This window comes from Trachemys scripta, chromosome 4, assembly GCF_013100865.1.
Source record: "Trachemys scripta elegans isolate TJP31775 chromosome 4, CAS_Tse_1.0, whole genome shotgun sequence".
NCBI lineage: Eukaryota > Metazoa > Chordata > Testudines > Emydidae > Trachemys > Trachemys scripta.
The window spans coordinates 72,317,658-72,342,292 of NC_048301.1; the positions used below are offsets into that span (position 1 = coordinate 72,317,658).

At 53.2% G+C, this 24,635-nt stretch overlaps 2 protein-coding genes across 2 annotated transcripts in view; one reads left to right on the forward strand and one right to left on the reverse strand.

Annotated features, from left to right (window-relative positions):
* CHRM4 (cholinergic receptor muscarinic 4) overlaps nt 1–9,846 on the forward strand; it is a gene marked incomplete in the record, with an annotated part of 39,914 nt that extends 30,068 nt beyond the window's left edge. The window contains 1 exon segment of the mRNA XM_034770106.1: nt 6,526–9,846. Within this exon segment, the coding sequence (XP_034625997.1) occupies nt 6,526–7,997 (1,472 nt within the window).
* A 3,371-nt stretch (nt 9,847–13,217) lies between these two features.
* Nucleotides 13,218–24,635, reverse strand: part of MDK (midkine) — a 20,770-nt gene continuing 9,352 nt past the window's right edge. The window contains exons 2-5 of the mRNA XM_034769550.1: nt 17,385–17,464; nt 17,027–17,188; nt 15,456–15,617; nt 13,218–14,208 (exon numbers count right to left, since the gene is read on the reverse strand). Of these exons, the coding sequence (XP_034625441.1) occupies nt 14,183–14,208; nt 15,456–15,617; nt 17,027–17,188; nt 17,385–17,463 (429 nt within the window). The 5' untranslated portion in view covers nt 17,464 and the 3' untranslated portion in view covers nt 13,218–14,182. The remainder of the gene's footprint in view (nt 14,209–15,455; nt 15,618–17,026; nt 17,189–17,384; nt 17,465–24,635) is intronic.

Here is a 24,635-nt window from a genome sequence, read left to right on the forward strand (position 1 = left end):
GCAGGTCAAGTGTCTTCAGAGGGGCCCAGGGCACTTAATCACTCTAGTGATGAACGGACAGCATTAAACACCCCCTGGGGATAGGATCCCGCTGGAGAAGAGCTGGTATTCATTCATTCATTCATAGCATAGCTCCCAAGGCCACAGACACAGCCCACCTCAGGAATCATCCCTGAGGGGTCAGCAATTGATCCCTTCTGTGTTGGGGCCTGATTTGCTCTTCGCTCCCAGGCCCCTGGGAACTGGCTGTCCCTTACAGGGTGCTCTGCAGGTGCTGAGATGCAGGCTTGGCCTGGTCTCTTGTAGTATTTTTTCCATAGTCCTGGGCCCTGCCCCTGACTGTTTCAAAGTTAAACCTGGGCGTGGCCAGTGTCTCAGTCGCGCTCGGTGAGTGTGGTGGGGAAAGGACAGAGACATGGCCCCTGAGGTAACTGGGCCCCAGCTCATTCCGGGCTTTGCAGATGAAGATTAGGACCTTGGCCTGGATCTGGAACTCAGCTGGCAGCCAGCTCAGCGTGAGTGCTCATGTGATGTCAGTCAGTCTTGCTTAGGTGCTGGTCACCGTGAACTAGCCCCTGGTGTCAAACCCAGGCAGGGGGACCTGCCACAGCCAGTGCCTGGATCATTGTCAAAGGGGCTGACTGGAGAAGGATGATTGATCATAGTCATTTGGCAACCCAGAGGTAAGTGGTTACCTGTGTCTCTAGGAGCAGTGAGGAGTCAAGCCGGATCCTGAGCCTATGCCCCACTTTCACCATTAACAGGCAGTGGATAAAATGACTGTTACAACAGGGCCTCAGAATGCTTCCTGGCTGACCTGGGCAGAGCTGTAGCAGCTGCTCTATTTGCAGGCTCCCAAAGCACTGTGGCTGCACTGGTAGTTTGCATCTGTCGAGATGGTATGCGGGCCTGTGACATGTCTCAGTCCTCCTTTAGTGGCCTCATACGCATGCTGAGTAAGAGCTGCTAGGATCAAATCCCCTGGGGCAGCCCCAGTTGGGGAGAGGAGAAACCCATCGCTGGTCTCTGGCTTCATATCCAATGGATGAATGGAGCCACCTCCGAGGACTCCATCTATATCTAGTGGGGGGCAGGGCGGGAGCAGCCTCTCGGTGATCCATGGTGCCAAAAGCTCCGGGGCACATAGCAGGATTAGCTGCTGAGTATGGGAGCTGCTTCCATGCTGCAGCTCGCTCAGAGACCCAGTGGGAAGGCCCCAGTAGCGTGAGGGTGTCTAGGGGTCACTTGCTTTCCTGCTACCACTTTCACAATGAACTTTCATAAAACCAAGAGGTGGGACTCTTCAGAGAGCATCATCCAGCCACAGGGAGGGCCTGCTCCAGCACCCCCTCCCCTGTCCCAGGGCTGGGCTAGGTGGCCATCTTGTAGTGGAGGTTTTACGCTCCCGATTCCTTTTGGCTCTAGGTGCTCACTTTATTCCTGTGCCCCAAAGCGCCTTCAAGCATTGCCCCAGTGGCTTTGTGATGCCTGGTCTCAGAGGTTTGAGTTCCCAAACCCTCCCCCACTGAGGACAGCATCTGAATCTGATTTTCCGCTTTGCATTGGGAAGGCGCCTGTAAAACATTGTTTTATTTGTCTGCAATTCAGGTCAGATCTCATGGGGCCCTCTCCCTTGGCTCCCTCGCTTTGCTCTCCTGCCTTGCGTTCTCTAGTGTCTGACTGGATCCTGTCATAGCTAATGACACTGAAGCTCTTCTATCCCAATGCCTAGTTAGTCCCCCAGATCTAGGGCCCCATTCTCCCCCTGCAGATTCCCAGTAGCACCCAGTGGGCTCCAGTGAATCAGGCCTCTATCAGGAAATTGGTTTAATGGCCTCTGGGGCAGGTTAGGTGGGCTTCAGTCGGGGTGGGTCGAGCTTTTATCAGCTACACAGGGAGAAGCCCCCAAAGGTTCTGCTGCTTTAATGAACTCTCCAGAATGTGTGGCTCTATAGAACTCGGCTAGAAATACCGTGAGAGGAGATGGCCTCATTGCCACAGTGTCTGGCCCGGGCTGCATTCTAGAAGTACTGAAGCATTGTCTGTGGCCAAGGGCAGGCAGGGTGTGAGACTCGCTGGGTGCAGCAGACCAAGCTGGGGTCTGAATCAGACAGGAACGGTTTCCTTTGCCAGGGTTTGCAACTCTCACAGTCACTCCTTTCCCTCAGGTCTCCAGATGCACTGTGTGATAAGTACCTGTAGATTCTGTCCCTGCCAGGCCACTTTGCCTGGAGTCTCCTGAGTTTCACTTACAGTTGTGTGTGGGCTGTGGAGTCACGGTGCTGGCTGCTTTCTCAGGCAGGCCTCAAAGAGTCACATGTGCCGCTGGTTTATTCATGCAGTAATTATGGGGCTCTTGATGGCTCCGTGAAGGAGATGGAAATAGCCCCAGGTTGTCAGTGGCTTGTTCTCCTTCCTGCTGGTACCAAGCTGGCATATTGAGACCTGATGTCTCAGTGGCTCCCCTGGGAAGGTGGCAAGGGCTGCTCAGGGAGTTAAAGGTGCCAGGCATTTCTTGATCCCATTAACATTCTGCAATAGCTGCCTGCAGCCAAACTAAATAATTGTAGCTACAGGCTGACAATGTGACCCAGAAAGCAGAGCCACGTCTAGTGAGTGAGCTGCATTGGCTTAGGGTGTGCACGTGTTTTTTGGTGGGTTAGGGATAATCCCTGTGCAGGCAAGGCTGTCCAGTGGGGGGGAGGGGCGTGGCTAGATAATCCCTCTATTTCTTGTTGGAGAGAATGGAGGGTCTTGACACTAAGCTGTGGGGTGAGAGGCCAACAGTCCCAGCCCAGAGTGAATCTTGGTTGGGTTAATCAGACTGCAGCGGATCCACTCCTTAGTGAACTATTGATCAGGTGCAGATATTAGTTAGTCACATGCCTGTACTGCAATTAAAAACCAGCAGCTGGCCCACGCCCGCTGACATGGGCTCGGGCTAAGGGGCTGTTTAATACCAGTGTAGATGCTTAGGCTTGGGCTGGAGGTGCGGTTCTAGAACCCTGCAAGGTGGGAGTGTCCCACTGCTCAGGCTGCAGCTGGTGCAGGCTGGCGGGGGATGTCTGACTGCAGTGTAGACGTATCCCAAGAGACTGGCTCATTAGTTCTGTTTGCTCATGAGACTCTGAAAATCAGACATCAAGCAAGATGCTGTGCCGGGGTCAGGGGGTTAAATGCAGCTTTGCCCAGGTGCAGCCCCTATCTCTGGGTTTCTCCTGGGGGACAGGGAGTGCAGTGTGGGAGTGAAAGGCCCCTGGTATCTATGGTGGATACCCTGTGTCTGTGCAGTGAGAGGATGGGGAGAGCTGCATTCAGCCCCCTCTGTGGCTGGGACTCTGCATGGTTCCTGCATGTTACAAGAGCATGATGAGGATTGTGTGGGGGCATCTTGTTAGACTTCACTTGTGGATGTCAGAAAGCATAGAGGGGGTCAGTAGGCATGAGGGGCAGGAGTGTTATGGGGGAGACCGATGTTGGGAAGCAGCTGCTGGGGGCGGGACCTTGATGAGAGAGGATCAGGCAGGCCATGGGGCGATGTGCTATGTGGAGGGGGATGCAGCAGACGATCAGGGAGCACTTGTACTTCTAGCATGAGACAGGTAGATCCTCTCCAGTTCACACAGGTTTTGACCCTTTGGGGCACAGGTATGGCTCATGCTCAGTCCCACTGGCAGTCTGGTCTGTCACTCTGGTGCTGACATGCTGCCTGGCTGGTCAGCCCCTGGTGACTAACCTGCCTTGGGGATGTGTACACAGCCGCTGGGAGGGGCTTGCCAGTGCAGGCAGGCAGAAACGTTAGCGCTGCTCAAGCTAATGTGCAAAAAAATAGCCCGGTGGCCCAATGGCACAGCCGGCAGCCCAGGCTAGGTGCTTGAGTACAGTCCTGCCCGAGCCCTTGGGTATGTACTTGGGTGGCTAGCCCAAGCTGCCACCTGGGCTGCTGAGCCACAGGGCTAGTTTTAGTGCACTAGCTTGAGCAGATGAGTGTCTATCTACCCGTGCTGGGAGGACCTTCCCAGCTGCAATGTAGACCTGTCACTTGGTGTGATGCTCAGCTGGGCCTGGCGATTCAGTGGGAGTACCAGCATTCCAACCCCGCTCTGTGCTGCTCCGGCCCTGCTCTGCCTCAAAGAGGGGAAAGGATGCAGCTCAGCAGGTTTGACACTTACATTAGGCCCGGGGCTTTAATTAACATATTTTTATGATAGACTTCAAAGAACCTCTCATCCAAGCCCTGCAGCCTCCCCCTACTGAGCCATCTGGCAAGAAACTGCACATGGACTGTAGCTCCAGGAAACCCTTGCCCAGCAGGCCTCATCCCTCCGCCCGGCCTCTTATAAAGGGCCTGCTGAACATCAGCTGCCTCTCTGACCACCCTACTGCCTGGGTGCCCCTAGGGGAGCAGGTGCTCAGCCATTTGTTGGACAGTGAATATTGTTGGATACATGCTGATGTTCAGAGCTCGTCCCAGATGCCGTATCTCCTAAAGGGGCTTCTCAGTGCTGCAGATCACTCTCATTACCTGATCAGGGGTCTGCTCTTGTCTCTCTTCCAGGTCTTGCTTTCCAGAAGGAGCCATTTACTGTTGGAGACCCACGTGAGTTCTCCCCACACCCCAGCACAAGCTTTCCCAAGATGCCAGGCCCTGATATAGTCCATTATTTTGTTTGGGTCTGCTGTGGGGTCACGAAGGCCTAGTGATCCTCTTTCTCTTCCCTGCACCCACTCTCCCTCCCGCTGTTCCACATGAGACAGGGACACACCTGAGGCAGTGACATATACACGACAGCCCAGTGCTCACCATTGCCCTGGTCGGGGAGCTGGCTTAAGGCCACTAGAATTGCTACAGTGAACAGGGTTGTACAACCCCCTGGACTGCACCGCTCCTGAGGGTTGAAGAACATCAGTGGCCAATGGGGAGATGGAGAGGAAGGTTGCTCAGCTGCGGCCCAGGCTGGACCTGTCCTTTAGATAAACACTGTCTGTGTTCACTTCTATGGCTGTCGGGTTGGCCCCTTTCACAATTCCCTTTTACCCAATTCCCTTTTAAAAATTTCACCCAATTCCCTTTTAAAATCTTGGGCTGAACGGTAGCGGGGCTGTTCAGAGAGAAGGACAAACTTCCTGCATTCACCATCAGTTTCCATCACTCTCCTGAGATCTGGTAAAACACCGGCTGAAAATGGTGTTTCAGCAAGACAGGAAGCACAAGGAGACCTGAACCTGCTGCTCTGCCTTGCCACAAAAGAGGAGCTGCTGCAGCTTCTTACCCCACCAAGCCATTCTCACTCTGCTTCATTTCCCCACGGAATCCATGTAGCCCCATCAGTGTCTTGCAGGGAGCAGGGGCCCTTTCAGGGTGAGTCACCCAGCACAGTACAAGAAGCAGACAGCAGAGGGCAGGATTTCCATAGCAAATGCCTCGAGTATGGGCTAGGAGCTCTGTTAGCTGGACCCTTCCTTAGGCTTCACTCTTTAGAGCTTCCCTTTGGAGCTTTTTGTGTCTCCATAATCTCATGCAATGATTAAAAACAAAGCCGAGAGATGCTTCCAAGGCTGTTCCGCTTTGGAACACAAACTGCTGCCATGAACAGCTCCTGTGGAGAGGGCTGCAGGGGCAGATGGGAATGGTACAGCACAATGAGATTTTCAAGCATTAGCTAAAAACAACATTGGCCTGGGAAAATGCTGAGGTTTAAAGAGACACAACTGCTCAGGCTGTGCAATCGCTCACTCAACCCAGAATCTCCCTCCACTCTCTCACAGTGGCTTCTTTTCAGCTACAGCTTGAGTTATGGGGAGGCAACAAGAGTCTTTTCTCCAGGTTGTGAGCAAGGGAAAGAGGCCTGAATTCACTCCATTCCTCTGGGTGCAGCATGCAAGAAGGGGATTGGACCTGTTCTGCTGCTAGTTACATTGGTACCATCCCAGTAAAGCCAATGGAGTATAAGGGGTATAAGTGAGCAAAATTTGTCCTCCTCTTGACTTAATTCTGCATCATTTCCCCAGCTCATTAATATAGATATAATAAGAAGAAAGGCCTATGAAAACCAAGATGCCCTGTCTACATGCCTCAGTCCTGACCTACAGCATTCCTGCTCCTCTCCCATTATTCTTCCCCCTGCTATTCCAGCCCTGGGCTGTTCACACACAGCTCTGTTCATACATCTCAGTCCTAACCCAGAGCCTCCTGTTATTCCAGCCCTGGGCTCCTCTCATACAGCTCTGCTGATGAATCTCCATTGTTTTAAAAAGTCTAATAGTTGGGGCCAAAAAGGGTATCACCGTGGAGCTAGAGGATATGGGAAGAGGTCTGGGGGTGATAGGAGAGAGAAAATTAGGGAAAAGGGGATAAAACTGTCCCATCCTTTTTTGCAAAACCAGAGACAACATACATAGAAAAATACGGTTAAACTCGTAGGAAACTTGGTTAAAGGAGAACACAACTGCAGAAGCAAGAAGGCAGAAGGGAGAAGGGTGCCTATGTGTAATACTTTTCCTTTCTCTCCTTCCCCACTGCAGAATCCATGCATAACCTCTCTGCTCAGCCCTGGCAGATGAAGATGGCCAACCTTACCTATGACAACTTCACCAATGGCAACCGATCTGAAGGGGACATGCAGCATCCTTCCAACCAGTACAAAACAGTGGAGCTGGTCTTCATTGCCACGGTAACCGGCTCACTCAGCCTGGTCACTGTGGTGGGGAACATCCTGGTCATGCTGTCCATCAAAGTGAACCGCCAGCTCCAGACTGTGAACAACTACTTCCTTTTCAGCCTGGCCTGTGCTGACCTGATCATCGGGGTCTTCTCCATGAACCTCTACACGGTGTATATCATCAAAGGCTATTGGCCGCTGGGGGCCGTGGTGTGTGACCTCTGGCTGGCGCTGGACTATGTGGTGAGCAACGCCTCTGTCATGAACTTACTCATCATCAGTTTTGACCGATACTTCTGTGTCACCAAGCCCCTGACCTACCCGGCTCGAAGGACCACTAAAATGGCAGGGCTGATGATTGCAGCAGCTTGGATATTGTCCTTTGTTCTCTGGGCACCTGCCATCTTGTTCTGGCAGTTCATCGTTGGGAAGAGGACAGTCCCGGAGCGGGAATGCTACATCCAGTTCCTATCTAATCCAGCTGTGACCTTTGGCACAGCCATTGCTGCTTTCTACCTCCCGGTGGTCATCATGACTGTGCTGTACATTCACATCTCGCTGGCCAGCAGGAGCAGAGTGAGGCGGCACAAGCCCGAGGGCAAGAAGGAGAAGAAGACTAAGCCACTCAGCTTCTTTAAGAGCCCACTGATCAAACAGAACAACAACAACTCTCCCAAGAGGGCGCTGGAGGTGAAGGAGGAGGTGAGGAATGGTAAAGTGGAGGACCAACCCTTAGCACAGACAGAGGCTGCAGGTCAGCAAGAGGAGAAGGAGACCTCCAATGAATCCAGCACAGTCAGCATCACCCAGACCACAAAAGAGAAACAGGTGGCAGAAATCTTACCAGCTGGGCAAGGGCAGAGCCCTGCCCACCCGCGGGTTAACCCGACCTCCAAGTGGTCCAAGATTAAGATTGTCACCAAGCAAACTGGTACTGAATGCGTCACAGCCATTGAGATTGTCCCAGCTAAGACAGCGGCCAACACCCTCTCAAACAATCGCCCAGCCAATGTTGCCAGGAAGTTTGCTAGCATTGCCAGGAGTCAGGTGCGGAAGAAGCGTCAGATGGCAGCCCGGGAGAAAAAAGTTACCAGAACCATATTCGCCATCCTGCTTGCCTTCATTCTCACATGGACTCCTTACAATGTCATGGTCCTTATTAACACCTTCTGCGAGACTTGCGTACCCGAGACAGTGTGGTCTATTGGGTACTGGCTCTGCTATGTCAACAGCACCATCAACCCAGCCTGCTATGCCCTCTGTAATGCCACTTTCAAGAAGACCTTTAAGCACCTTCTCATGTGCCAATACAGGAACATTGGCACAGCTAGATAAGCTGGCACCGAGGGACTGCTTGGCAGGATTACAAAGACTCATTCCTTTGCCTCTCCTTTTTGGGGGCTCTCGGCTCCCCACCCACAAGAGATGCAGACTGTTCAGAGAGTCCACATGATGCCCTTCTCCCAATGCTGAAGAAAATCCAAAGCAGCTGTAAGATGCAGCTCTTTTACTTGTTCTCAGCCTGGGGAATTACCTAAGGAGCCTCAGACATACATAAATCAAAGAGCAGCTCCTCTTCCTACACAATCCCTGACTGCACTGGAAGAAAACAAGGAAGAGGGAACACCAGAGGAGTATCCCCACCACCAGGTTCCATGGTTACCTTGAACCCCATGTAGCTCCCCGCTCTGGAGATGTTGGCTGAATTGGCAGCTATCTTTGTTCTCTAGGTAAAACCTTGGAGTTTCTAAATGGGTTCCTGCTGATTACACCTGTGTGCGGGGTGAAGTGTCACTGTGCAGTGAGACACGATGTGACTGAAATCCCTTCTTTCACTCCTTGAGCATCCTGAGGGCTTTGCAGTGCACGTGGAGAGAAGGTTCCTGGCATCAGGAGGGGTTCAACAGGGTCTTAAACCACATACCGCCCAAGAGAAAAAGGGACATAGAGCAGCCACTTTGTCATACATCAGGTGTCAGCTGATTCCTTTTGGACCAACCTGGACTGTATGGAAAAGGCCTGTTAGATGACCCAGACCATCTCCCTGGGGCCAGGACAGGATTGTTCCTGAACACGCATTCTCTAGTGGCTTTAAACATCCCACAGGATGGATGGGGTTCTCACCCCTTCCCTCTGGGGTAGTGCTCCACAGCCTGAGCCATCCGCCGGTCTGAAAGTCTTTCCTGGGATACATCCCTGGGGTTCCCTTTCTGAACTCCATCCCATCCCTGCAGGAGCCGGACGGAGAGAGACTTCTTTCTAGGTTATAAGCATAAAATCAAATGCCACCCTGAAAAACAAAAGAGCTTAATACTGCAAAGAAAAAAAATGTCAGTGTGAGAGATTTATCTCCACAGCCCTGAGGGAATGTGACCTCTGAGAACTGTGCGTGGCAGCGTTAAAAATAACTGTCCTTGGGGGCTGCGCTGCTCAGAGGACAGCAGTGCGGAGCAGCCTGCAGAGGGGAGATGCTGCTGCTAAGGATCAGCTAGCTAGAAGGGAGTGGGGAAGAGGCTGTGGAGTTGCTTGGTGTGGCCAAGACTCCCTTAAGGGCGTGTGGGTCACAGTGTGTGTTCCCCTAGCGGGTGCAGAGGGACACTTGGCCTATGGGGTTCTGGACCTTGGTGGAGGGGACAATGTGGACCTCCCCAACGGCTACTGTCCCGGGTGCAGACAAGCACCCAGGGGTGTGAGAAGGAGCTGGCCACGGAGCTTTGTAAATGGATGTAATCCTCTCATCAGTGTTGTCATGGAGTCCTTAGCATGTGGGGTTCAATGTAAATATACAGCCCTAATCCTAGCGTATTTGTGTACAGGCCAAACCAATTAACGCTATTGTTCAGCTTCTCCCAAAGTCAATCGCTGGCCTCCCGCTTGGGCAGAGTCAGACAGCTGTGTGGGGCACAGGCGATGTCCTACATGGGGGGTGGGGGGTATTACACAGGTGCGCAGTGTCCATCAGTGGCTGGGCGGGACTACCGTGTGTCTATACATGGAGGGTCTCCGTTCCCCCACCCCCAGGGATACTGTGCAACTTAGACAAAGGCTGACGTTTTGCCCTGCGAGAGCATCAGCCTCACTGCCACTGCCTTTAGGATAATTTGCATAGTGTTACCCAAAATGCCTTGCATTTTTTTTTTAATCCTTATAACTCCAGTGGAACCCACTTAAATGAATAAAGGAATCAAACCTGAACCCAAAGGCCTTTCAGTGAGTAATTTGTTCTCAGGGAGCTGGCTTCAGCGTCCAGCCTCCTCACGGACCCTGGGCGTGAGCCTTGATTAGGCTCTGTCCCCTGCCCCACTGGCCTCTTCAGCAAAGCCTTCAACATGCTGTTGGTGGTGCACATGAAGGGTTGAAAGAGAAACACTAAGCCTGAGGCAGTTCTGCTCCCTACGCAGAGGGGCTCTGTGGCCACCCGGCAGGGAAAGGTGGTTGCCAAACTTCTGTACTCTATGGCAGGGTCTTTCCCCTTTGTTTTAGCCCCTGCTGCCAGGAACAGAGCCTGATCTCCTTCCCACAAAACCTCCTGCTGGCCAGGACACCTCTGGCCCCTCCTCTATGTGTCTACTGCTGCAGTGCCCCATATTATTACATCTTTCCTCTTTGTTTCATGCTCACCTTTTGCAGGGGCTGGGAGGGTCTGCGAGTGAGGCTGGCCCAAGCCTGCAGCTGTGGTCTCGCTGTTCATCACCATGCGGGGTGGGGTTTCTGGTCTACCAATTTGTGCTACAGCTACAGCAATTCAGGCTGGTACATGCCCACTTCATAGTACATTTTATTTTATTGGTGACAGACCCAAAACTGCATTTGGACTGAGGCAGGCTTTGCAATTGGCTTATGGGCCACTAGTGGGTTGCAGCTGATCATTGCCCTGGCTGGATTGCTCTGCTGGCAAGGGAGCTGCTTCATTAAGGCAAATGAATGTCAGTTGGTTCAGTTACGTTTGTCCTTTCCTGTTCCAGTGGTTTGTGATCAGGGGCTTTCTGGGGCTGCTCAGTCACAGGGCCTGACACCCGTACCATGGGCAGGTCAGGTCTGGGCTCAGGCCTGCAAAGAGCTGGGACTGGAATGCAGAGGGGCCTGTGGGGCCAGTGCACACTCTGCCTGGGAGCTGCCTTACACAGCATATGCCCAAGAACCTTCTTATTGGTCTTAGGTCTGGTTTCAATCAGCTCCATCCCTGTGCTGGTCTGGTAGCGATAACCCTGCCATAGCTGAGGAATGCCAGTGAGCACAGGGCCTGGGGCTGGGATTTTCTCCTTTAAAGGCATGGGGGGGAGGGTTGAGGGGAGGACTTAGGCAGCTGCCCCTCAGTGAGGTGTCTCTGGCTAGAGGCCTGAAGGCCCCTGCCTGCAGTGATCTCCGACCACACATGGGCCATTAGGCTGGTGCAGTGGCTTCAGTTAACCCCATGTCTGATGGCACCAGCCTCTTCAGTGGGGCAGTATAATGGCTACCAGCGCTACGCTGGGCTGGGAATGAGGTGAGTGGATTTAAAGACTACTCACACAAGGGAAACACCTGATACATTGGTACCAATGGCCCCTGGTTTCCTCAGCTACTCGCCCAATGTGTTGCCTTCGAATGGGAATTGGGACGGTAGGAGGCCGGGGTGGTTAGATACAGACTAATACAGTGAGGAGCAGGTTCCTGTCCTGTACCTCCCAGTTCAGTACAAAGCTGGCAGCAGATCAGGGAGCTGCAGGGAAGTTGCTGATGGCATTTAATTCACTCTTCACTTAAGGTGGGGATGTGGCATCCAAATTCTACCTAACCAAGGACCATGGCAGCAGCTTGTTGGGCATCTGCAGGCCAGACTGACATGCTAGAGCAGATTGTGGGCCGGTCCTCTTAGGGCAGGTGGGTCTCTGACTCCCTGGGCAGCAGCATGAGAGAGGAGAGCACAACCCATCCCTGTTGTGGGGTTCAGAGCTCTGAGAGAGGAGCCGCGAAGTCTGACAAGCAGCCCCTTGGGGCTTGGCCATATGCCGAGTCCTTGGCAGGCCTCCCTCTGCCTTGTGCCACACAGAGGCTAACACAGGCCTTGGGGCAGTGGGCAGAGACACCCTGTAACTCATTTGTCCTGCCAGAGCCTTTAACTATGGACAGTTGATAGCTCTCTGGAGGTTGACAGCATCTCATTAAGTCTCTTGTTGGCAGTCTCAGTCTATTTGCATCCTCGCCATGCCTGGAGTGGCTGCAACGACTAATCCTCATAGCAGCGTGTCATCCTCAATCAGTGTACAACAGCCACGGGAACAAGTCGGGCAGCAAGTCCCACCCAGCCCCTCCAGTCACTTCCCTTCAGCTGCTGCTTTTCCCAGGCTTGCTGGGAGTGGCTAATCCTGGACTAGCCGTGGCTTCCTCAGAGCTGGGCTCCTACCCCAGGTGCCGCAGCCATGCTGGCTTTGAGGCATTGCCCCAGGCCCTGCAGCAGCATTCCTGGGTGATTAGCCCAGTGTTCCCTTGTAGGGATCAGAGCACCGGCTGCAACAGCATCAGGTGGAAGGCTGGCACCGGCACAACTGAGTGCCTCCACAAGTGCTCCTGCCTTATTCTCTGCAGCACCTCCTGCTGGGAGACGCTGTGACTAGAATAGCTAGTAGTGGGCTCCATCTTGTGGTTTAGTCCCATAACTAGTCACCTGTGGGACTGGGGAGGTGGGAGTCCAGCATTGTAACCCAGCTGGTTCCATCTAGCTGTAACAGGGGGTTAGACAATCAGAGAAGGGACTTCACTGTTCCATGCGCCTATGAAAAACCAGTCTGAACCCTGGACTGTCACCTGGCTTGTGAAAGCTTTAAGAGCCTGTGTCAGGGTGCAGGGAGGTTACCAGCTTTGCACAAACTCAGACAGCATTCATAGACACATAGACCAACATGATCATCTAGTCTGACCTCCTGCCCTTCACAGGCCACAGAACCTCACCTACCCACTCCTGTAATAGACCCATAACCTCTGCCTGAGTCACTGACGTCCTCCAATCATGATCTAAAGACTTCAAGAGTTCCTGAGCAAATGGAGCTCAGGGCAAACTCCAGGCAGCTCATGCGTCTCCCCAAGGGGTGGGGGGGTTTGTTCCAATGCTTAGCCAAACCAGGAAGCCTCCTTTCAAATATGAACCCTTCTCCAATATAATAAGTAATAGACTGGCACCATAAACTGCAACCAAGCCCACCTCCCTTGGTAACTATCTGGTTTCCGCACCTTTCCCTCACGGAGCTTTGCTCCCAGCATGCCCATGGGAAGAGACCAAGAGCTGCAGTGCAAAGGTAGCTATAGCTGCTTGATGCCTGCCTACCTGAAATTCTTGTTCTGCTTGCCCTTTCCTACCCCATTATTGGCTTATTTACTTCAACTAAGCCATGATCGGTTTAACAGAGTCCTGGCCCAACCACCCCAGTGGAGCCCTGGCTAACCCTCCAGGCTAGGCAGCAGCCACTGGCCTGATCCAGCAATAACCGTCACTGCAGCTAGTATGTCACAGCCTCTCCTGGCTGGCACCACGGCAGAGTTCCCAGAACAGAAGCAGAATGTGGTACTAGCGATGGGTTTGTTTTTTAAAGACTTTTATTGGAAAAGAAAAAAAAAATCCCAAAGTGGTGAGGGCTGGCCCAACACCTGCGTGAGAGCAGAAAGCGGGGAGAGGCCACAGTGCCCCGGCACAGACATGGATTAGAAGAAACAGAAGGGAAAGGAAGAGAAAAGGGAAAGGCCCATGAACCTGGGGGAGATTCTTTCCTGGTTGCTGCAGGACTTTTGGGTTTGCACCTGCTGGTGGAAAAGCAGGCAGCAGGAAGGGGTCACCCTGACCGAAGAGGCCAGTCCTCAGGTGAACAACTTGTGAGCAAATGCAGGTGAAGGGGGGGAGGCTACCGGCACACAGCAGACCACCGCTGGAAGGCACACATCGTGCCTCTTGCAAAGTCAAGGAAACCAGAAATAACGAGACACATCTCCAAATGTTTCCATTGCACATGAGCCCATCCATGCACTGGGGCTCATCCCTTCCTGCTCTCATCATACCTGCCCTCTGTGACCAGGTTATTTGCTAATTCAGTGGTTAGCTTTTCTTTTTCCTTAAAGCACCGCTGTGAATCAGACAGGTCACGAGCTTCCCAGAGACGTGCAAAAGGCCACTTAGCTCCAACAAAGGGTCCAAAACCGTGAAGGGCTCCAGCTGCTCCCAGCCCAGAGCACCCCACGTGCATTGCACTGAATAGCTGAAAACAGAAGCAGAGAAGGGAACACTGGGGTTCAAATAAAGGTGCCAGACAGTGGCACAGAGTGGGTATGGGGAAGGTAAACAGCACCTTCTTCAGGCAAGGGCAGATTTGGTCTCTACAAAACTAGTGATTAAAAAAGGCATCATGGTTAAGGATGAAGTTGGGGGGGAGGAAGAATGGAATTTGGCAAAACATCGCCGAGCGGGGGGACCATGCTGCAGCGCCGAGTGGTGTATGTCCAGATGGGTTCAGGCACCGTGTCTTGGAGACGGGAGGGTCGGCCCGTCCCTTCTAGTCCTTCCCCTTCCCTTTCCTGGCTGTTTGAAACAATGGAACAAGACATGAGTTAGTGCATCTGCAGGATGACCCCATTGTATCTGGAGAGGTCACTTCAGCATGTCTGTAGCTCACCTGGTACAAAGCTGCCTGCATGCCACTGGCTTGGGTTTTGGCTGCAGTGGCACATAGGCCAGGCAGCTGCAGTGAATCCAGCCAGGACCAAGGGAGGGTGAACCCTGCTAGTGCACTTGCCTGGAAAGTCTCTGCTCAGTGGGTACAGTGCTTGCCATCCCCAGAGTCCCATGTGGTGCTACCATCTGCTAGCAGATCACTCAGACCTCCTGTCCTTTGACATACCAGAAGGCACCATATTATTATTAAACTCAGTTGCGTTTTGGGGGTGTAGTGACCAGGTAGGGCTGGCAGGGCAATAGCAGGGGAGGACATCCAACAACTGGTCATGTCCTGGTCACAATCAGAGTGAGGCCTGCCCAGGCATTGAGGAAACCAGCTCAATAATCTATATACCACTGTCTGGCACTCAAAAGTAGATGGCAAGCACAGATGGCAGTTCCCAGCTACAGCTTTGACTCCAGTGGGCACAAGCAAACTGTACCAAGACCCTTTAATGACCAACAGTGAGAATGGACTGGGGGCCTTTCACACCTTGAAGGATCCCAAAATGCCTCTCAGGTTTTATAAGCAGAAATTGCTTAAGCCCCATTGAAATGCAACTCTCTGTAGGGTGCACTGCGATGCAACACACCAGGTAAGGAATGGAGCGAGCGAGGTGAAATCCTAGCTCTACTGAAGTCCATGGGAGTTTTGCCAATGGAGACAGGATTTCACCTACAGACTCCTGTAGTGGGATTTTGAGCCCTGTGGAATGTAATGATCTGAATAGGAATTTCACCAGGGTAGAGTTACCAACCCAGCTCTTGTGAAAAGAACCAGCGTCTTAAGGAGCCCATGTATCCAGGACCTTAGTGTTTTGTTTCCTCCAACAGATTACTCTTGCATTTGCAGAGAGCTTCACAGACCCTGCCAGCACACAGGGTCAGTACTGACTCAGAGCCCTTCCTAATGAATCACCAGCACCAGACTGCAGTGTTAGGGCTGTCCTTGGAAGTACAGTCCAGACAGACACAGCTTAGCTTGGGAGATCCAACAGGATCACATCCCCACCTGGGATGGCTGCATTCCTCTTGAATGTGTCATGCCCCCAACATACAATGGCTCTTCCCACGCAGAGGTGGGATAAGGACTTCTAGTGGTGGGGACTGACCTTTGGATTTTGACTTGGTCTTGGGAGAACAGGGCTTGGTCACTTGAATGGTCTCCTGACACTCGGCATTGTACAGGGCTTTCTTCAGGGTGCCTGAACGGGCCTTTAGACCTGTGGCAGCATCACACCCGCCCCAGCTCTCAAACTTGTACTTGCAGTCAGCTGGAAGAGAGGTTGGAGCCATTAGTTCTATGCAGGGCCCAGAGTAAATGGCAGCCCGTTAGGAGCCTCAGGAACAGTGTTGGGCTGGCAGCCAAACTATGTTCAAGCTGCTCAATCGGACAGCCTGGTATTGCATTCACGTTAGTCCAGCCAGCAACCACACTGCCTCGTCAGGCCCTGCAAGACATTGGGTCATCCCACTTGAGTGAATAGCACCAGCCACATGCAGCATGTGGGGCCACTACTGCCCCGTGTCACATGGATGCAACACCCTGATAGCTTATGTATAGCTCTCATGCTCCCTCATGGGGACTTGACACCTGAACTCTGTTCTTCACGGGGCTGCCTCAACAAACAGGCCATTCCAAAAGGTCTGATATCCAAATGGTGAGGCACAGTTAGGCAGCTGGAAGGCAAAGGCAGATGAGGCTACTCGCCACAGTCCCCATCCCCCAGCTCAAGCTTCGATGATTGCAGCACCAGCTAATATAGTTTCAGAGGGGGCTTGGCAAGAATGGCCCAGGGGTCGCCAGGTCTCAACTTCTGGGAAGGGAAGCAGGACTCACAAGCCGGGCAAGTGTAAAGCAAAGATCAGTTGTGTGGTACTACTGGGTCAGACTGTCCGGTGACCCCCATTCTGCATCAGACTACTGGTGTATCTAACCTGCCCCTGCTGCACTGGGTCAGATCAATGGCCCATACAGCCTGATATCCCTAGGTGTCACCAAGGGCCTAAGGTGGCTTGCAGAGCCTTTACTGCAGGGGCCCTCCCAAATGGAGTCCAATAGCAGCAGTTGAATTTGGAACCCTCCAGCTAGGGTTAGTCTCTGCTCATTTCAGCCTAACCCGTCCCTGGTAGTAAATTCCTGCGTTGGCCAGGTGCCCTACCTTCTCTGGGAAGTGGAGAGCTCAGCAATGGCTATTGCTCCTATGGCAGAGCTAACCTGACTTGCGTCTAGCCTTTCATCCATTGCATTGCACCTACAATGCACTGCTCTTTTCCCTATCTCACAGATGTGCTGAACCCAGGAGTGCCCACTGTGCAGCTCATGGCTATCCCAGCCTGTAACAAAGGTGTGGTCTGCAGAGACACCATGTCCCACCATGCAATCCTCTGCCAGGTGGGAATGGCCAGGCCAGACCATTGCATACTGGGACATGCAGGCTCTATATGACACACAGATACATTAGCACATTGGGTGCAAGGCAGTGGAAGGTCAGGTCATAGGTGCACACTTGGGCTCCTGTCTAGCTGCTTGTATGGTCCTGAGAAGGGTAATGTTGGGGCTCCCATATGTTAAAGGGACAACAACCACAAAGACTCCAGCTCCCCACAGCCATGGGAAGCTGGTGGTCTCTGGTTGCCCTCTGAGCCTGGTGAGTCTCTTTGGGATGGGGTGTGCACTCACCTCCAAACTCCTTCTTCCAGTTGCAGGGGATCTTGCACTTGAGTCTCTTAGTCTCCTCCTTGCAGGTCCCCTCACGGTAGCCCACACCACAGTCTTTGCTGTTTGGGGTGCAAGGCCCCCAGCGCCAATCCTCACACTCGGAGCCGTTCTTCTTCACCTTGTCTGCAGTGCAGAGGAGGGAGCAGGCAGTCACTCCGAAGGATACAGAACAGCAGCTGGTCCCATAGACAGGGGTTCTACCCTCCCTCACTTGCAGCCAGAGACATGAACATCCCCTGCCCCCACCTGTAACCAGCCCCACAGAGTAGCGGATGAGGGACAAGTTCTCTTCCTAAGCAGCCATGAGTTTGCCCCTCACCTTTCTTGTTTTTACCAGCCTCAGAGGCTGCAGCCAGGAGGATCAGCACCAGGAGGAGGAAGAGCCCACGGACCTGCATTCTGCATGGAAGAAGGGAGATATATAAGCACAGAAAGCCAAGCCTGTGCACTAGGGGGAGGACCCAGGTGTAAGGGATGGCACATGTGAGGAGAGGGCCATGGGGCTGATGGTGGGGAGGGAAAGAGGGTTCTGGAACTGATGGGCAGGATTGCGTGGGCTCTGGGGAGTGTGTCTGGGTCACTCTCTTCTGTGCAGCCCCCTCTGGACTCTCCTCACAACCCCAGTGTGTCACTCTGCAGGACAGAGCTGGAAACATGCGCAGCCCCAAACTCTGATCTGAGATCTCTTCCCTAGGCAAAGCCCAGGGCTGGAGGAGGGACTGAGGGACAGGAAATGGGGGAGAGGCTACCACTCTGAGCGCCATGAGCCCTAATGCTTGGCCTGGCCTAGCAGGAGGGAGTCAGGGCCCTTTCTAGGTCTCTGTGTGTCAAGTGGGAGCCTCACCTAGCTGCAAAATTCGGGAGGCTCCTAAGCCAGGCTCAGGGACAGGGATGGGACACAGGCAGTCATTGTAGTCTGGAGGAAAGTGAGGCTGGCTTGCCACCACAGACCAACAAACAGTGAGTGTGACAGGACCAAACTCCCCAGCCTGTGTGTGTCCCCAACTTACAAGCCCTCCAAGCTGTGGGACATTCAGACATAGACAGAGGCTGCAGAGGGTCCATGGTGCAATCCAGCTCCCACCCCAATCCTCCCCTTCCAAGCTGGATGGTCAGGGCTCACAGTGGGGTGGCTGCAGCCATATTTAAATAGATGCTATCCTAGGTTACAGAGGTGCATGAAGGAAGGAGCGTTGAGTCCTTCCCACTACAGAGTGAGGGATGGATAAGGTGACCCCAGATACCCTGTCCAGCCCATCCCTCTAGCTGGGTGAGGAGGAGGTGCCCCCCCCAATAATGAGTTCCCCTGTGTTCCAGCAGCTCAACTCCTTTTATCCTGCTGCTGGCCTCAATACTGGGCCTATAGGCAAGAGGCAGTGGGCCCAGCATGCATGTCCCTACCTCATAACCATATGCCTGTCCCTCTGGGAACTCGGTGTAGTCTAAATGCTGCCCACTCAGGCCCCCTGCTCCTAGTCAAGATGGGTCTGAGGGGATTTGACTTTCAGGGTTCTACAGGCATGAACAAAGAGGAAAGTCAGCTCCTAGTGGAGAAGGGCCTGGGAGGAGAGGGGGAAGAGCAGGCAAGGGTGGGGGTGAGCAGAGCCTTCATATACTAAATGCAGACAAACCATTGGGAATCCCAAGGTCTTGCCCACATCAAAAGGCAGTCGCCTCCTCCCTGAACCAGCCAGGAAGGCACATCTGGATGGGCATGTCACCACCGAGATGTGAACAGACTTTGGTTTTAAGTTGCCAACCCTCCAGGATTGTCTTGGAGACTCCAAGAATAGAAGATTAATCGTTAATTCAAGATTAGGTCACATGATGAAATCTCCAGGAATACATAAAACCAAAACTGAAAACCCTAGCTGGTTTCCAGGTGAAGGAAACCGGACAGTGAAAAGGAGGGGGCAGCCAAAGTTACCAGCCAGGGCTTGTCCACACCAGCCTGGTGAGGAGGCAACTTACAGCCACACGCACAGAGCCCACCCTGAGAGGATCACAGATAATCACAAAGCTGTAACCATCTTTATATGCCTCTATGTATGGAGGGTCAGGTTTCGCTGTGGAAGTGGCCGGATTCCTGGCCTCTTCTGGGTTCTACAGGCTTTGCTGTAGCCACGTGAAAAACCAGGCCCTGTGCGCAAGTTAGAGAATGCCTTTAGCTCTGCACACTTGGGCCTGATTCTTTCTTCCCCCCCCCCCCCCCAAGCTCCCATTGATGTACAGTGGTGGGAAAGTGCAGGATTGGGCCTTGCTTTTCAGCTTCCCTGGAGTCACCTTCTCCGTCCCCCCCTGCGGGTGGGACCCCTTCCGGTGAGTATCACGGTGGGAAGAGGGCTCAGGCCTCCAGGTACAGGATGTGGGTTGGTACATTAACATCACAATCTCTCCCCCCAACCAGTTTCAAACCAGGAGCAGGCAAGAGGAGGCTGGGAAAGCCAATCTGCCTGAGGGTGGGATTTGTGCTGCTCCGGCCCTTGGAAAGCTGTTTGTCCTGTTTGTCTGCTGGCAGTAATGAGCCTCTGCTCCCTACTCCCCATCCCCAGTGATTCCCCAGCCCCCTTCCATGCCCACATTTCCCAGTGCCTCTTTTATCCAGCGCCCAGCAGGCCGCCTCGCCCACACCAAAGATCCTCGACGTTGGGGGGACGGCAGCTGCCATGGAACCTTTATCCGGCTCCAAAAGAATCCAGGGCAGAAAAAAACCACGACCATCAGTTTTTGAGAACTAAAACAGAAGATTAAAAAAAAAACCCCACACAATGTGGAGCTCATGTGGCGCTTTAGAAGTGAAGCTGCTCCCCCTGCTGGCTCCCTTAATGTCAGTCCATTACCATATCGCCACAAAGGGACCATGGATGCAGAAGGCCAGTCTGTGTAGGGGGAGGGGGAAGACATGGAAGTAGGAGTTGTGCATGTGTAACCCACACATTTCCTGAGTGGGGTGCTATGGCCCATCTAGTGGCACTGAGACCACTTAGAGAGAGTTAAATGAGTCTGCTCTACAGCCTTAGCTAACAGCTGGTTGGCTTTTAGCTCATGCAGTAGAGACTCATGTACTAAGCTCCAGAGGCCCCAGGTTCAGTCCTGCCCACTGATGACTGGTGTAGCTGTCAGTGTTACAGGTGTGCATGCACATGCCTCTGTGTTTGACTGTGCAATGGAGGAACTTGTGCACAGTGGGAGAGCATGTATATCATGCATCTGTGGATGCATGATGCGGGAGTGTGTCTGGAGAGAGTATGTGCACAGTGGGACTGTGCATGTGTTTGTACTATTGAGCAGTGGGTACATTTGTTAAGTTGACTGAGTTTCTTCTTTAGCTCCACACCTGCTGACTTCTTTGAGAGGGCCCCTGGCTAGGGTTGCAGTCAGAGGTGCAGTGTCCCTGCGTGGGCAGGTCAGTGACTCGACTCTCCTCCTACTCACTACACCCTGTTAGTTTCCAGTAAATAAGGTGGTGAGAAATGGGCCCAACTCCAAATGAGAGACCTGGAGGGTGGGACCCAGAATCCAGACTCAGAATTCCCCAGCGCACCTGTTTCCACCGTAGACTGAACCCTAAGCCTGGAGGCCCCTGCATCGGGTGGGGTTGAAATCTAGCTCTGGAGCCCTTTCTAGAGCTGTTCTGCAGAAAGCTTCTTTGGTGGGGTCTGAGCTGCTGCTGACATCAGTGCATCTGTCCCCTCCTCATAGCTCCAGGAGATCCCACAGCATTGTGGGTGTGAACAAAGGGTCCTAGCAATGGGGGGATGGGCAACAGCTTTTCACCTGCTCTTTCCATGACTAACAAGAATTCCTCTGATGTTTTCCCCATTGGTGGCAGTTCCGTGAAGGGCAGCAATAGACGCATTGAGCTGGTACAGCCACTGACAATGCCAACTTCCCCCACACCCACCAAGGGCCAATACCAAGGGGTTGGTGGGTGACAATGCCAGAGGGTAACCTGCACATTAAATAGGTACAACTTCACCACCAGGGGGAGCTAGACAGGTTGCACCTGAAGCCCAGGCTCCCAGCTGGCAGAAAGATCAAGGCATCAGGGACTGCACTAAGCTACTGCTCACAATGCTTTTTTAGCTTGAGGCATCATTCTGATTGAAGAAATGGGGTGAGGGGGAAGAGGGTGTCAAGCAGAGGTTGCCCTGGAAATTACGTCATTAATAGCCCCATTTTCCAAAGTGATGCTTGATTCTTAGAGGTGCTGAACCAGCTGGATTTGTGGGTCCACAGTGTCTCAAATACAGCAGAGATCAAAGGGGAGAGGACCGTAGCTCCCACACCAGACTTTGTCCCATTCTGGAAGGCCAGGCCCGAGTCTTTCCATTACAAATCCCATACACCTCACCCAGGCTTGGAGCTTAAACAGGAGGGGACAGGCCCCAGGCAGCTTGTTCAGAAGAGGGAGAAAACCCCTATACATGGAATGGCAACCGCCAACACAGGGAGCAGGTGAAATCCGGGTACTAGGAGGGGAGGGGATTAGCTGAGCATTAAGGTTACAGCTGCTTGGAGCCAATGCATTTGCAGATGTGATGCTTCCCACTAGGTCCATATGCAGGGGGCGCAGCTCTGCTTGGCTTCACCTTCTGCCCTGTACCAAGTGCATTGCCAGGCTATTCACTGGTCAGCCCCTTTTCCCCACCTACAAGCCCCAGTAAACCAGGGAAACATGGCACACACCTTCTCACTGTTACTTATGACTAGGCAGCTCCCAAGTGTGATGGCAGCACATCCACCCTGGCTCCAGTGAATCAACTGCCCCTGCTGTGTGAGACCCTCCCTGTAGGCCTGTTATAGGAGGGGACACACTGGGTGCAGTGTAGGGGGAGAAACACTGGGTCAACTTTCGCTCCCTTCCCCCACATGGTCACCCTGGCAGCATGCTGGGGAAAGCAGCTCTGTTCGTTATTCAGGCTCCAGTGCACTCACCTTTTGTGTGTCCGTTGCTGTGAAGCTCTCGGCTTCACTCTGAATTGAACTGTCACAGAGAATTACACAGCCCGGCTGGTTGAAGGCAGAGCTGAGGAGACGAGAGCCGCCTTCCGCTTTCCCCACCTCAGCTGGGAATTATCATGGGGAACCCAGCGCCAGCCAGAACAAGCTCATGCCCCTTCCCACCAAACTCTCCTCAAAGAGGCTGCAAGGACAAGAGCTCAGCATTGAGAACGAGCCAGAACAGCCCACCTTCCGGAGGCAGAGGCTGGGAGCTCACTACAGCCAACCCTGCTGCCCTGCTCTCGACAGCACCTCCTGCTGGGAGTGGATGGGACTAAAGTAACTAAGAGCCTCCCCTAGAGACAGTGTCCAATCCAATTCCCTACTGGGCCATCAGAGCAGCATCTTCAAACTCTATCTCCCCTTTTACTCAGACTCTCCCATTCACCTCCACTCTGACCTCTGCTTCTGCCTTGGCCCTGGGCTATCCTCTGCCCACCTCTACAACGTGGCCTTGTGTAACACAGCCTCCAGTCTGCTCAAGGTGATATTCCCATCTCCTCTGGCCTGGGCTAATGCATCTCCTTCCTCTCCAGCCTTCAACACTTGCAGACCTCTTCATTGGCTGCTCAGTGCAAACTGGCTGTCCTTATTTTTAAAACTCTCCATGGAGTTAGTCCATTCTACATCATGGACTTTGTCTCTTTGTTTCTTCTGCTCTTCTAGTAACAGTCTCCTTTCTGCTATATCCCTCAACTTCTTCCCTGCCCCCAGTATGGGTGTGAAAGCCTTCTCTGCAGCTGGGATACCACACAGGCATGACGGCCCTCCCTGGTGCACAGTAAGCATGTCCTCCACCTTCTGGAGGCAGGATGCACTACCCTGTCCTCTGCCAGTGAGCAAAACCCCCAGGAAACAGTTCCAAAAACAAAACCAGAGTCCTCGTTTCAGTGTGTCCTACCAGAACTCTGTGTCTGAGCTCCCCCTGCAGGGGCAGCAGCTAAACACTAGTTTCAGAATGCTGTCCCAGTGACAGACAAGTGTAGGACAGGCAAGCAAAACAGGGCAGGGGGTGGACAGGCTTGACTAAAGCCCTGGCCTAGGGAGCAAGGAGTTCTGAGTTCTGTGCCAAGCCCTACTACTGAGTTGCTATGCAAGTCACTTTCCATCCATGTGCCTGAGTTGGAAAGAAAACAAAAACAAAAACCCCAACCCTTGGAGATAAACTCTGGCCATTATTCAGTCTATGGTATTCCGTGGAGAAAGGGAGGGAACAAAAATGTTCAGAATAATTTCAGTCCCCCGATGGTTCCAAAACCAGATAAAAATAATTTGAAATGTGCTTGCAAAACTGTTGGTCCTTTTTGCAACTGACTCCACCCGCCCCCTTGCTGGCTGGTTACATTGTTCACAAGTTTGGCTCCTCAGATGTTCAAATCCAGGTACCTATCTCTCATGCCTGCTCTCTCCCAAGCAGGCTGTCCATGCTGAGCTGAGAGAGTTTATACAGATTTTGGCAGCATCTCCCATTGCCAAGGATTTCACTCACTTTGGCTCAGACCTCTGGGTGATATTGGAATGGGATCCAAAATGCCAAACGTAAGAATGAGGGGCCTTGGGACCCCATCTGATCTGCACTCTGTGCCAGGCAATGCCAGCTGCAGTTGCCACTCCTGCATACTTCCCTGCCCCCATACCTGACTGCTCCCTCTGCAGCCACTAGACCTCTGGTTCTTGTTGCTGCTGCCTGGAAAGGCCCTGAGAGACCCTAGGGAGTGAGGAACATCGCTTTGCTGCTAATACTATCTGCACCCCTTTCAACACGGGGACCCCTCTGCTTGGTTCACACTGCAGCTGGGTCAGAGAGCTGAGCCTCCGAGTCCGTGAAGCACAGGGCAGGGGCAGAAGGGGGTAAACCCCCCCCCCTTTGGAACCTTGTTGCTTTCCCTAGAGCTGAGCAGCTCTTACTCCCCAAGGATGGAAGCAGCACATCCTCCCTGCCAGGATCTCAGTACTGGAGGGAGCCAGGGCAGGGGACACTAAACCTTCCCCATGGACTCATTATATGCAACAAGGGGCTGGTACCCTAACGCTCTGGGGCCAGTGAGAGAGCAGGACTGTCTGGGGTTAGTGAGCTTTCTCCAGGGACCATGATAACCTGCCTTTTGTGGTAGGGAAAAGTGCCTATTCTGAGGGGGGAGGGGTTGCCTGTTGCCCCTTACCACCTGGGATGGGCTGATTCATTCCACAGCCTTCCCTTCAGCCCTGGCTTGCAGGAGCCTGGCTGCCTGTGGTTAAAGCTGCAGCCGGGAGGGCTGGCTGCCTACCCATCCATCACATGCACCTCCTGCTAAATCTGCCCTGCTCCTTGCCTATGGCCCTTTCAGGGAAGGCCATTGACCTTCTATACTAGGGTTACCATATTTCAGCAAGAAAAAAAGAGGACGGGAGGAGCCCCGCCCTAGCCCCGCCCCTGCCCCTCCCACTTCCCGCCCCCCCAGAACCTCCAACCCTCCCCCCCGTTCCTTGTCCCCTGACTGCCCCCTCCTGGGACCCCTGCCCCTAACTGCCCCCCAGGACTCCACTCCCTATCTAAGCCTCCCTGCCTCTTGTCCCCTGACTGCCC